The sequence below is a fragment of the Balaenoptera acutorostrata genome, chromosome 3, assembly GCF_949987535.1.
Source record: "Balaenoptera acutorostrata chromosome 3, mBalAcu1.1, whole genome shotgun sequence".
In the NCBI taxonomy this organism is placed as follows: domain Eukaryota; kingdom Metazoa; phylum Chordata; class Mammalia; order Artiodactyla; family Balaenopteridae; genus Balaenoptera; species Balaenoptera acutorostrata.
Window position 1 is genome coordinate 169,488,854 of NC_080066.1, and position 12,927 is coordinate 169,501,780.

A 12,927-nucleotide genomic window follows, 5' to 3' on the forward strand; every position below is an offset into this window, starting at 1 on the left:
GTTATTCAGCAGCTTTTTGGTTTAAATTGATTGCCAATAATGACTAGCAGCTTCAATGATATAGTAGGGAGGAAGAACCCTGCAAAACCTAACGATGCTACAACAGTCTGTTCCGAAGTTTGGCTTTATGAGTTGTTAGGAGTCCCATGTTTTTTTTGTGTGTGTTGTTTTTGTTTTTTTGTTTGTTTGTTTGTTTGTTTTTGTTTGTTTTTTCTTTTTTTGTTTCTTTTTTGTTTGTTTGTTTTTGTTTTTTTCTTTTTTTTGTTTTGTTTTTTCTTTTTTTGTTTTTTCTTTTGTTTTTTTTGCTTTTTTCTTTTTTTGTTTTTTCTTTGTTTTTTTTGTTTTTTTTTGTTTGTTTTCGTTTTTCTTTGTTTTTTTCTTTTGTTCGTTTTTTTGTTTTTTTCTTTTTGTTTTTTTTTGTTTTTTCTTTTTTTTGTTTTTTCTTTTTTTTGTTTTTTTGTTTGTTTTCGTTTTTCTTTGTTTTTTTCTTTTGTTCGTTTTTTTGTTTTTTTCTTTTGTTCGTTTTTTTTGTTTTTTTCTTTTTGTTTTTTTTTGTTTTTTCTTTTTGTTTTGTTTGTTTGTTTGTTTGTTTTCGTTGTTTTTTTCTTTTGTTCGTTTTTTTGTTTTTTTCTTTTGTTCGTTTTTTTTGTTTTTTCTTTTTGTTTTTTTTGTTTTTTTGTTTTTTTTGTTTTTTTTCTTTTTTTGTTTTTTTTTGTTTTTTTCTTTTTTTTGTTTTTTTTGTTTTTTTTCTTTTTTTGTTTTTTTTTGTTTTTTTCTTTTTTTTGTTTTTTTTGTTTTTTTCTTTTTTTTGTTTTTTTTGTTTTTTTCTTTTTTTTGTTTTTTTTGTTTTTTTCTTTTTTTTGTTTTTTTTGTTTTTTTCTTTTTTTTGTTTTTTTTTGGAGTCCCATTTTTTGATGGTAATACTGCACTGATTCTAAAGGAATATGCAGCAGTATGGGACAGTGAGGCAAGAAAAACATAGAAGTTATATAGTTAAAGTCTAAAGTCTTTAAATAGTTAAAAGTCTTTATATAGTTAAAGTCTAAAGTCTTTAAATAGTTAAAAGTCTTTATATAGTTAAAGTCTAAAGTCTTTAAATAGTTAAAAGTCTTTATATAGTTAAAGTCTAAAGTCTTTAAAGTCTAAAAATTTAAGCTATTAATTAAAAAACCTCACATAGTTCTCAGCTATCAGATATCTGTGTGTCGATTGGGAGCAGATATCTGTGCATGGATTGGGAGCTTTTAGCTTTGGAGTGGTTTTTGTAACTCTGTTTACAATAAAAAGGACAGAAGAGCGTGTTACATTGACGAGGTCCCGTTCTTTCCTATGAGCATAATCTTCGCTTGTCCATGAGTCTCTTGAATTCAATGTCTTTCTTTAAGGTGAAAATACTAACTTTGCTGGTTTCTGAGCAGGAGAGGTGCTATTTCTCCAGTCCTTGTTTCGAGGGGTTTATGATGTTACAACCCCTCACTTCTCCCTTAAGAGAGGATGGCATTGGAGCGCCGAATACCAATGAAATGATCAGCGCTGAAAGACCTTCTCATAGCAGCTCTACACACGTCTTTGTATTCGTCGTCACACAATCTGGAAATGGCCTAGGAAAGTCAATCAGGTAGAACATAGGTATAATTAGGGGGAAAAAAAAATGTTCGGACCTTAAAAAAACAAAAAAAGCATCATTGATAAGCCACACATCTACATTCGTTTAGATAGTTCATAGTTACTGCTACTTTGGATAGCTGATATCTACACTAACTGACAATTCCCTAAGGTAATAACCTTTAAGGGCTATGATTAGATTGCTGGGGCAAGGGGTAACTTGCCCTAATAACTTAGAGTTACTTAAAAATTGGGTTCCTAATGATAGGCTCCTAATAGCAATATCATCTGTTACCTACACACGTGATCCTTAAACGTAATGGACATACACTTGGGCAAAATCAGTGTTTACTCAGCTATTCAACTTCTATTCAGTTTTCATTAGTTATTACATACTCTAAGAAAATTTTAATCAGGTAGGTATGTGCTGAAGGTAGGAGAGGTCTAATGACAAGCGCTGAAAGGTGCTATTTCACTTGCACATAAATTATGGTAGAAAAACATCTTATTCTAAAGTACCACCAAGGTACCACAGAAAGTATCCATTTTAAATGTGTTCATTTCAGTTGTGAATTTTGCTGTATACCCACCAAAAATCATAAGCCATAAGTATTACTTTGTTCCATGTACGTTACCATTTATATTAAAAACTCATGTACTTTCTACAGCCAGTATCTGAATCCACATTATACCTTCCAAGTATAGGTCTCTCAGGTTAGCCACGGATGCTTTGTCTAATAAACTCATGGGACTGAACTGTGATACACACACACACACACACACACACACACACACACACACACACACGAACTGCAAGCTGAGTAAAAAACAGTTAAGAGGGAATTCCCTGGTGGCGCAGTGGTTAAGAATCCGCCTGCCAATGCAGGGGACACGGGTTTGAGCCCTGGTCCGGGAAGATCCCACATGCCGAGGAGCAACTAAGCCTGTGCGCCACAACTACTGACCCTGCGCTCTAGAGCCCGTGCTCTGCAACAAGGGCAGCCACTGCAATGAGAAGCCTGCGCACCGCAATGAAGAGCAGCCCCCGCCCGCCGCAGCTAGAGAAAGCTCGAGTGCAGCAGCGAAGACCCAATGCAGCCATAAATAAATAAATACATTTATTTATTTATTCAAAATATCAAGACAGTAGAAATAGTCCAAAACATCAATTATAAAAAAAAAAAAAAAAAGACAGTTAAGAGTGGTAAGTAGATTATGTAGGTACATATGATTAGGGATACAATTTTAAGAAATTATTCATGGATGGTTATATGTAAGTGTAGAGGTTCAAATGGAAAACCATTAAGAACAGATTAAATATGATTTAAAGTATTCTGAATTATGGTTACAGAAGAGACAATTTTTTTTTTTATAATGTGGGATCCCTGTATAAACCATAAAAGACACAGGAAATATGATGCCAACGGGTCAATAAGCTCTTCAAACTGTTAACAGCTTTCCATTTTCCTAATCACTGCTTAATATAATTTAGCTACAGATGTGGCTTCGGTGGCTGACAGAAAACCCCAGTTAGTGATTTCACAGCCTTACCTCGTAGTTCCGTGCTCTTTGTTTGGTAAGAGGAGTGAATAGAACATTCAGGTTGTTGTCATGTGCTAAGGAGCGAAGGTCAAAGTAGTATTTGGCATACACACTGAAAGGAACATTAATATTAAAGTGAAGTAGCTCCAGGACGTGCCTTTCCATCTCATTCCTGGGGGAGGAGGAGAAGACAAAACCAACACAGGACAATTTTAGTCAACTGGGCTATCTTCAAAAATACCATTCTGAGCTACTAGGATGGCTCTAAATACTGTTTTGAAACAAATAATGGCTACCCAGCTGGATTAATACCCTAATGTTCAAACAAGGTACAGCTATTTGTGGTCCTTTCTGCGTCCCAGCACTTTGAGTCTGGGACAAGGGGGAAGAGGTTATGGCCCTCTTAGGCACTCATGCTGCTGACTCAGGGGCTCAGTCTTCAGAGTTCCATTAGTGCAGCTGTACGAGTCATGCTCCACACTCACTCACAAGGCCCCGCTATAGTGATCAGATGAAAGGAATGATGGATGCCGTTTATTAGCTCTGAAGAGCTTGCAGACACTTGCACCGGGCTGAGGACAGGAAGGGGCTCACTGAGGTGGAGACGAGCCAACACAAGGCGTGGGCACATCACCACGGCAACAAATGGGTCCATCGAGAGCCACTGCTGTTATCTCTGAGGGGGGAAAACTCTTGAGGCAACAAGGATTCATCTCAAGTAAATAAATAAATAAGCTACATTCGATGGGAAAGGGAATCCCCCCACCCCCACCCCGTGCATGGGGCTGTGTCAAAGGGCATAATGCAAGTTTCTGTTCACCTTAAAACCTTACTAGGGTGAGTTGTCGTCACCATGACAGGACAGGATGCACTTTTTAAGCTTAGGAAGGCAGTAAGATTATGTCTCAGCTAGACTAAACCCACTTTACGACACGACCTCTGATAGAGCAGTTGTTTCCCCCGGTGTTAGGAGAGCAGCCCAGAATGTTCAGACCTACCGCCCCTTGCCAGGACAGACTGCACACGCCCACAGAGGGCGAATTCAATGAAGTGGGAAAGTAGAGTGCTGGGAGCAGGCTTCTGCTATATGACCATATCCAGCCATTTGCTTGCCAAATGTTTAAGTAAATAAATATAAAATTAGAGTAAATCTTACCACTTTTCACAGCAATCACTTTAGAGAGTTGATTATATAAAAATGATAAATACCCAAACAAACATGCAAGTGGCTTATTTTACAATACATTTGGTTTCTTGGTTTTAAAGTGTTAATATTTTATCCATTGGATAAATCAACAAATGCTCCATGTTCTCCTGTATGGAGAGCAGAGTATGAGCAGAAATGAGGTTTCTCATTTGTTGAACTTTAAACCTAACTGAACCTACTTCCAAAATTCATTTCCTGTTCATACGGCCAGAAGTCTATAGAAATGTAAATCAGATAATGTTTTGATAATCAGCTAATCAGGACTTAATTTACTACAGGAATAAATGCACTTCACTATCCCTTTTATATTTTCTCCACTAATACATTTTAATTGTGTGGAAATACAGTACTTCATAGGATTAACATGTCTATTAATAGAGCTTTAATCACTGAAGAAAAGCATTATGCCTACAGAATATGCATCTTCTGTGTTTTTTGCTGTTCTTAAATGGCTAGGTGGCTGAAGAGCCTACCACTTACAGGCGCAGCAAACTGTCTGAACAGCAGCTGCTCAGTTTAACTTACTCTTTTGAAGGGAAATATATATTTAACAAGACACAGAGATGTTAGAAAGTTTTAAGGAAAAGCTGATAGACAGCAATTTTTCAATTCAGACTCAAAATGAGACCATTACAAATAGTAGTCAACAGCAGAGGGATGAAACACATGTGTATTAGACACTTTGTTGTAATGCTTTCCAACTCCCAAAGATCATAAACAAAAGCAGCCTATTATAAACATAACTCCTGGTGATTCTCCGTTCTACACAGAAAAGCGTTGTTTAGAATTAGTTTCTTCATAGCTGGCCAGTGCCGCCAATGCTCCTGGGCTCAATGTCTATGAACACCCACACGTTTCCCTGCATGTTCTCGGATGTTGTACCTGGAACCAGAGCCCCAGTCAGCTCAGTTGCAGATTCTGAGAAAATTTCAGCTGCCATCATGGCAGGGATGGTGTTCACGATTACAAATTTTCCTTCCTTCAAGGGACCAGTTTAAAGACTGATGATAGTGTTGGTCAACGTCACTTTAGTTTCTGCAACTTCCAAAAGTACTCCTCTTCATTTCAAATTCATTATCTGCTGTTACACTGTTTGCTAAGATTGCTACCAGCAATATCACCATGACCACCTGGTTTACATGATCACCAAAGTGGGCATTTTCACCAAAAGCCACTTTGACAGCTACTGACAGTCACTGGTCCCTTCTCTTAGTCACAACTTTCCTCGCTTCAGCTGTAAATATGCACTTTGGTAATTGTGAATTATCCAGAGTAAGGGGCAAAGGTAACAAAAACAAACTCTTGCCCCTGCCTGCCATCTTGATCGGCCTCTGCTGTCCAATATAATCAAGAGGTGTCCTTTCCCATTTTCCTGAATGCCACCCACAAAGACAGGTTCACTGTCAAGCGGGCACTTCGAGAGTCTGCTGGAATTACCTCTCTGGCTCATCCTGCTTCCCACCCTTGGGGCCCTTCACCAGAGCCAGATTGGAAGCCTGGCGTTTCATGCCCATGTGAGCGTGCCATCCGTGAGGAGAACCTGCCTAGTTAACTCAAGGCCCCACAAAGTGCCGCTGTGTTTGCTGAGTGCCCTGGGTGAGGCCCCAGGGATGCTTCCCGGACTACCTGAGAGGTAGGTGTTTCCTAACTCAGCAGACTTTAGGGGAGGAGACAGGAACACAGGGATCTGAAACCTTTATATGTGGCTACCTGTACATCATAGTTTCTGTAACAACAGAACCTCAGATCAAAAGGAGAAAAAGACCAGCAAAAGCAAATACACAATGTGTGACTCAGGTTGAAATTAGAACCTGTCAGTAGTCTAGAGGCCCTAAGACCTTAACAGTGGCCACTTGCTGCAAAGACCAGGCATGTGCCCCTTAAAAATGGACTGGACCTGGTAGACAGCTTTAAGAAAGCTGTGAAGTTACTTACTGTACCATGTTGTTCTGGTAGTGAGCTTGTAAAATGTTTGGCAAAAACCACCAGAAAAATAATTTCAATTTATCAAGCAGAATATTACAACAATAACACATCAAGACCTACCAATTAATGAGGGGAAATACAAATTGTTATACTACAGCTAGATAGAAAGAAGTCTGTAATTTTATGTCTATTTCAGCTCTCTGCACAAGGTAACCTTTCTTAAAATGTAACATTTCTTAAAAATGTAAACTTTATGAGAGCAAATGAGGTATTGGAAAATGGTTAGAAAGTTCACGGTAACCTTACAAACTCACATGTCCTCAACTGTAACGTCCTTGAGGATCTGGCTGTACTCCACATCCCGTACAGCATCATCGTCCCAAAGCCTGGAGGCAAGAAGAATGGCTCCCAAAACAATTCTTTTCCAGTTAGTGGGGCAAATGTCGATCTCAGCATAAGTTAAAAGCCTTTCTAAGTAAACCTGCAAAAGTAGAGCACTGATCTTTGATTTTAGTTCAGTTTAAGTGCCGTGATAAGAATTGTTAGGAATGACAGATTTCATCTCTTTTTGACACCCCTTTTATTCCTAGGTTCTACAAAGACTTTGCTCAGCCAAGCCAAGGCCAGAGGCCAGGTCACAGTTGTAAGTCAGATATTTCTGTTAGTCTGATATTTCTACTCTGCCCGTGTGAATTTCCAACCCAATTTTGGTCACAGGAATGAAAGGACATCTCAGCAAAGGGCATTCTAAAGACACGCATTGTGTTATTACCTTCCCACTTGTCAAGGGCAGCACATACAGCCCAGTGTCGACTTCAACTGTTCAGTAAATGCTTGAGTGCCTATCACGTGCAATGTTAACTACAAGACTGGTGGTGGTTGCATGGCGATTTTACATAACGCTTGAGTGTGTAAAATTCTGGTCAGACTGAGCACATCTTTACCTTCTCTTCAGAGTCACCAGTCCTTTTGTGGCATGAACTTGAAGATAAAAACTGGTGGTCAAGAGAGCCTCCCAGTGGCTGCTGCGTGGCACAGCAGGACAGGCAGTCCAAAGGGGCTTTACAGCTAGCTGGCAAGTATTCCCATATTTTAGTGCCTTTTTAAGGAACACACATGCATACAAAGGGTAGTCCTTTTCATATCCCCCATTTTTCACATCTCCATTATCATTTCATTATTCATTTCTGTCTTACATAATCTGCAGCTTAGTCAATTCTTTTGGTTTTAAGGTGGGAAGACCTGCCTGTGTCTGTATCCCTGGGGCTCCTCTAAACCTGCCGGTTTGCGAGATGATTTCATGGTTTCTTTTACATGTATCAAATGTCTACCCTACAAAGAACTGGATGGAGTTAACAGCTGAGCAAAGATTAGAGAGGTAAGCTGTGATTTGTTGTTACCTCTGTAGAAGAGTGTATATGCCATTTGACAAAAAGAAAAATGTCCAGTTTTAAAGAGTCTGTTTACTCTCTGAAGGGTTATCAGATTGACAGCTCAGATTCGCCCATGCCCTCCAAACTCTACTGTGTTTTCAAACACGGGTATTGAGATTATATGTTCTTAGTGAAATTCGGCTCCCATTCCCCAAAGAACTCAGCACTCTCTAGTACCCTAAGAACGACTCTCCCCGCAAGGTTCAACTCTCTACTTTATGGGACTAATCAGAGGCACTGAAACGACACTGGCAATCTCTCAACTTCCTCTCACCTTTGTACTGGCAAACTTGGTACACGTGCCGATATTCATTTATCCCACTTGCCCTCCTGTCTCGGAGGAAGCGAGATTTCTTTCTTTTCACTGAAGCTAACCCTCCTATGAATGAAGTTGATCCCACCTCACTTCTGCAGAGCACTGTGCCCACAGTTAGTCTCTTTTTGAACAACTTCTCCCTCTCTGTCAGAGGCTTCCTCCAGTGGGAATGCTTCCATGTCCCCAGCCTGTCCCCCACTGCCCCTAGACGGCGTCCTCAGGGCTGAGGCCAGCTCCTCATCTCCCATCCTCTCCTTAACCCACTTCAGTCAGCCTCCTGCTGCTACCACTCTACAGAGACTACTCTTGCCGTGGTCACCGGTGCCTTCACACAAACAACCCAGAGCTCTTCGTCCCAGAGCTCCACTCCCCAGGCCTTCCCTCATAAATGAAAGAGCACTGCCACACGCCCAGTCGCTGAGACCAAAAACCTGCACTTGAGTGTATCCTGCTCCAATCTGTTAGAACTTCTTGTTATCTCTACCTTCACTGGTACCCTGACCGCTTTTCTGTCTGTCACTTCTGACTTGTATCGCTGCCACTGCCTAACTTCTCTGCCTCCCAACAGACTACAGTCTGTTCTCCCCAAAGCAGCCAGGAGAGCCTCTTAAATTAAGAGTACTTTATGCGCCTGCTCCAGATCTGCCAGAGGTTTCCCATCAAACAAATACCTTCTTCCCGTGGCCTGCAAGTTACGAGGCCCTGTGCGGTACGGCCTTGTCCTTCCGTGACCTCATCACCTATGCTCTTTCCCTCATTCCCCGCTCGGATCACAATGGCCACCTTGCTTTTCCTTGAACACACAGAACAAGTTCCTGTCTCAGAGCCTTGCACGTGTCCCCTCTGCCCGTAATGCCAGCGTACCTGATCTTCCTCAGTTCAGCCAGGTCCTGGGTTCAAACATTACCTCTTTAAAGAGGCTCTTCCTGAGCTTTCTAGTAAGCCCCTCTAATCACTTTATCCCTTTACCTTGCTTTCTCTTCATGGTTTTTACCACTACTTGAAATAGTCATCTTTTAAAACACACTCATTAAAAAAAACACTTATACTTTGCTATACACCTGAAACTAACACAACACTGTAAATCAACTGTACTCCGATTAAAAAAAAAAAAAAAAAATTTTACGTCTTCCACACTTGCTCCATAAAGGCAAGAACTTTATTTATCCAACTTGTTCTCTCCTCCACCCCCCACATGTAGAAAAGTGACACAGAGTAGGTATTCAGTGACATGGTATTTATGACATGAGCAACTTCTTGGTAGCATTTAGCGTTTGGACCATACTCTCCTTCTTGAACCTCTCCTGGTGTCTCTTAGGGTTCTCTGCTGGGTTTCCTACCACTGTAGCCACTCCTCTGGGGATCTGTCCCTTAAGTGCTGACAGTCCCTACAGATCTATCTTCTACCCACTTTTTATTTTACATACTTTCTCTGCATTTGAACAGCTACACTTAATTCCCTCCCTCTAGCTCAGATTCATGCTCCAATCCCATATATTCAAATGATTACTAGACACTGCCATTCTGCTGTCTCGCAGGTACATCAAGCTTAACTTGTCTACAAAGAAATGCCCCTCTTCCAACCCAAATACTCTCCTTCCTGCATTTCCTAGCTCTCCATATGCAAGCACCATTCCTGCCTCTCTCAAGCATGTGCTAAGCACTCCAAGTGGCCTGTAGCTCCAAGAAAAGGCCTGTGTCTGATCCAGTACCCACTGAGGGGTCTCTTTTCAAAAGGACAAGCCTCCTGTCCTAAATTCTGCCTTGATAGGAGCAGGCAGTGAGTGGCCTAAGTATTCCTTCCCTGCAGACCACGCAGCTGACTTTCCCCCCTACAGGTTTGCTATAGGGAGGAGTAAAACAATCCCAACTACCTCTCACTTGAATATGATTTATTATTCAAATGATAAAATCTTACCATAGGAATTAGGAATGGATGACAAAAAGGTCCTTACACAGCTGTAGCTTAGCAGGCTAACTAGAGTAAAGCCTTCTGAAGTCCTACTGGCACCCTAGTCCTGGGCAACTTCACATGCAGGCAATAAGAGGACAGCAGGGATGGTTAACACCATTATCCATTACCCAAGGAACAGAGAACTGAGGGCAGTAGTTCTCAATCAGGACACACATCAGAACTGCCTAGGCAGTACAGTCTGGGACTCAGCTTCAAACTACCCGGAACCTGTTTCTGCCTGTGGACCAGAGCGTTCAGTTATTGCCCCGCCCTACCACCACAACATGCGTCGTCTGTGTGTGCGTGTGTGCACTGTGCGTGCATGTGTCCCCTCAGGTGTGGAAGGAGAAACCAGAAATCTCTCCTGCTGCCTTTAATAGCAATTGTTTTGTGATGAGAAAAGCAATGGCAACATTTTAAATCATAATGATTATTAAAGCTCAAATGTGTATACTTTACTTTCTTTTGATAGCTTTCTCTTAATAAAGTTCTAATGATCATTTCAGGAACCTACTTTCATTTGGGAAAAACAGGACCATACCATGTGTACAAGACAGAAATTTCTACAGATGCTTTATGAAAGAAAAAATATCTTACCAAAGTTACTACTGCACAGTCAGCAGTTAGCAGTGCGGCACTAAAAAGAGTATGAACAAATCTGTAAATGAATTCGTGTTCAGGATCATGCTCGAAGTATTCCTCTGGAATCTTTTCTCGCTGAAAGGAGAAAAAATGCAATTTAAGTATCCATGGAAGAAAAATACTTAAAAGTACCCTTAAGATAGCAGTCTTCACACTTGGGCCCACGTGCCCCTTAAAATAATTTTGATTGGGTGACATGTCTTGTAGTCTTTTAAATATAAACAATGGGATCCTAAAATACCACAGTGATCCAGTACTCACCACCATTCATTAAAGAAAAATACAGGCACAACCGCAGAAAATTTATGTATTTCCACGTTCCTCCCCACAGAATTCTAACCAAATGTAAACTATTGGGTTGGCCAAAAAGTTTACTTGGTTTTAAGGAAAAATAAAAGACACAGTTTTCATTTTCACCAAGCATTTTATTGAACAATATATTCACTAACCAAACAAACTTTTTGGCCAACCCAATATTTTTAGGCTCAAAAGTCTTGCTGATCACCATATGTCATACTTTTCTGTAATCAACTTTGAAAACACATTTCCAGTGTCCTGTAACCATAAGGCTCTAAGAATGCGCTGTCCTGTACAGCAGTCGCCAGCCACGTGTGGCTACAGAGCACCCGAAGAAGTGAATTTTAAAACTTTGTCATTTTAATTCGTTTAAAATTTAAACAGTTTTCTAATTTTCTTCTTAGAGGCCTTATCATATTAGGTTTATTTACAAATATTTATATTGTTTGATGCTATGGAAAATCATCCTTTAAAAAGATACATTTTCTGTTACTTGGGTATGTTTACTTACCTGCTCACTATTCATACAAAGTGCAACTCGGTTCATATCCATCAACCCCTTAGACAACACGCCTACGGTAAAATGACTAGACACAACATGGCGTGGGGAAGAAGACTTAAAGGAAGATGAATTTGACTTCGAGCTGGAGGAAGTAATTTTCTTCTAGTAATTAATTTCAAAGCAAATCAGCGTGAAATAAACACAACTGTATAAGAGAAAAATACCACTTCAATAAAACTGACACTTACTGTGAGTGGATGTAATCTCTCATCAAAAATATCCAAGGATCTATCTGCATCTCTATAAAATAAGAATGGGCATTTAAAAAATTAATTCAGGAGTTACTATCTTAGTAAAATATCTGCTAGGAGTAGAGAGAGGGGTAGAGGAAGCTTAACCTTCAACAAAGCAAACAGTTTTATCAATTCTTCTCCTGGATTCCACCCTTAGAAAGGTTTCCTGACCTATTTTTACTCAGCACATCAAGTTCTGTGAAATCTTTTCTACAACAACCAGCCAGAGTTGCCTCTATAAGCACTGACCCTCCCTAACAGGCAATGCTAGTAAACCAATATATTTTCACTCCTCTAACCTCACACTGGAATATGCAAGAACATTTTATAAAGCAGTGGTGGTGGGCAATAAATTCTTCTAACTTCAATGAATGTGAATATGAGATTCATGGTTTTTTCCCGTTTTTTTCTCTTTAGTTCTGTATATTCTTATTGTGCATTTCTTCTTGTCTCTTTTAAATAGTTTGAGTTAAAAATGTAATTGTCTTTTTATTTTAAAAGAAACCAGGCTTTTTAATTTAAAATTTCACCACACTAATACACTGCGCTCATTTGAACAGTGGTTCTCTAAATGTGGTCTGCAGGCCTCTGGGATTCTCCCCTATCCCCTCCTTCAGGAGGCCCAAGAGGTCAAAACTGCTTTTATAAGAATACTAAGACACTACCTGCCCTTCACATTGTGTGACATTTGCTATGGATGTATAAAAGCAAAAGTGGGTAAAACTGCTGGTTTCTGAGCATGAATCAAGGCAGTGGTACCAAACTGAATTAGAAGTCATTCAATTATTCACTGCCACTTGCAGTTAAAAATCTGCTTTAAGAACATCCTTGATAAAAGAGTAAAAATTAATAGTGTTCTTAAACCTTGGTCCTTCTTTTTAATATTCTGAATAAGTGGAAAGTATGCATTAAGCACTTTTACATACTGAAATATGGCTGTGTTAAGGAAAAGCACTTGTGACTTGGCGGTAAGTCATTTTTTTTCATAGAACACCATCTTTATTTGAAACACTTTTTTCATCGAACACCATCGTTATCTGAATGTACAACTGACACAGTCATTCTTTCAAAAATGAACAAAGTGAGCCTGTCACTTAAGGAAAATAACTCTAAAGTTATTTGTTGCCAATGATAAAATTCAAGCCATCAAGCTAAAAATATCAGGATTTTTGGAAAACTTCTACCTTCTATTGTGAACTTGACAACTTCT

The 12,927-nt window shown here is 39.6% G+C and overlaps 1 protein-coding gene across 10 annotated transcripts in view; it reads right to left on the minus strand.

Annotated features, from left to right (window-relative positions):
* Positions 1-1,092: 1,092 nt before the first annotated feature.
* LOC103010720 (cyclin-Y-like protein 1) overlaps positions 1,093-12,927 on the minus strand; it is an 87,386-nt gene continuing 75,551 nt past the window's right edge. For 9 of the 10 annotated variants that reach the window (XM_057544265.1, XM_057544268.1, XM_057544267.1 and 6 more), the window contains 5 exons: positions 11,673-11,724; positions 10,581-10,700; positions 6,595-6,761; positions 3,157-3,319; positions 1,093-1,601 (listed from right to left, as the gene is read on the minus strand). In XM_057544265.1, the coding sequence (XP_057400248.1) occupies positions 1,485-1,601; positions 3,157-3,319; positions 6,595-6,761; positions 10,581-10,700; positions 11,673-11,724 (619 nt within the window). In that variant the 3' untranslated portion in view covers positions 1,093-1,484. The remainder of the gene's footprint in view (positions 1,602-3,156; positions 3,320-6,594; positions 6,762-10,580; positions 10,701-11,672; positions 11,725-12,927) is intronic. The other variant, XM_057544270.1, reaches the window with a different exon arrangement.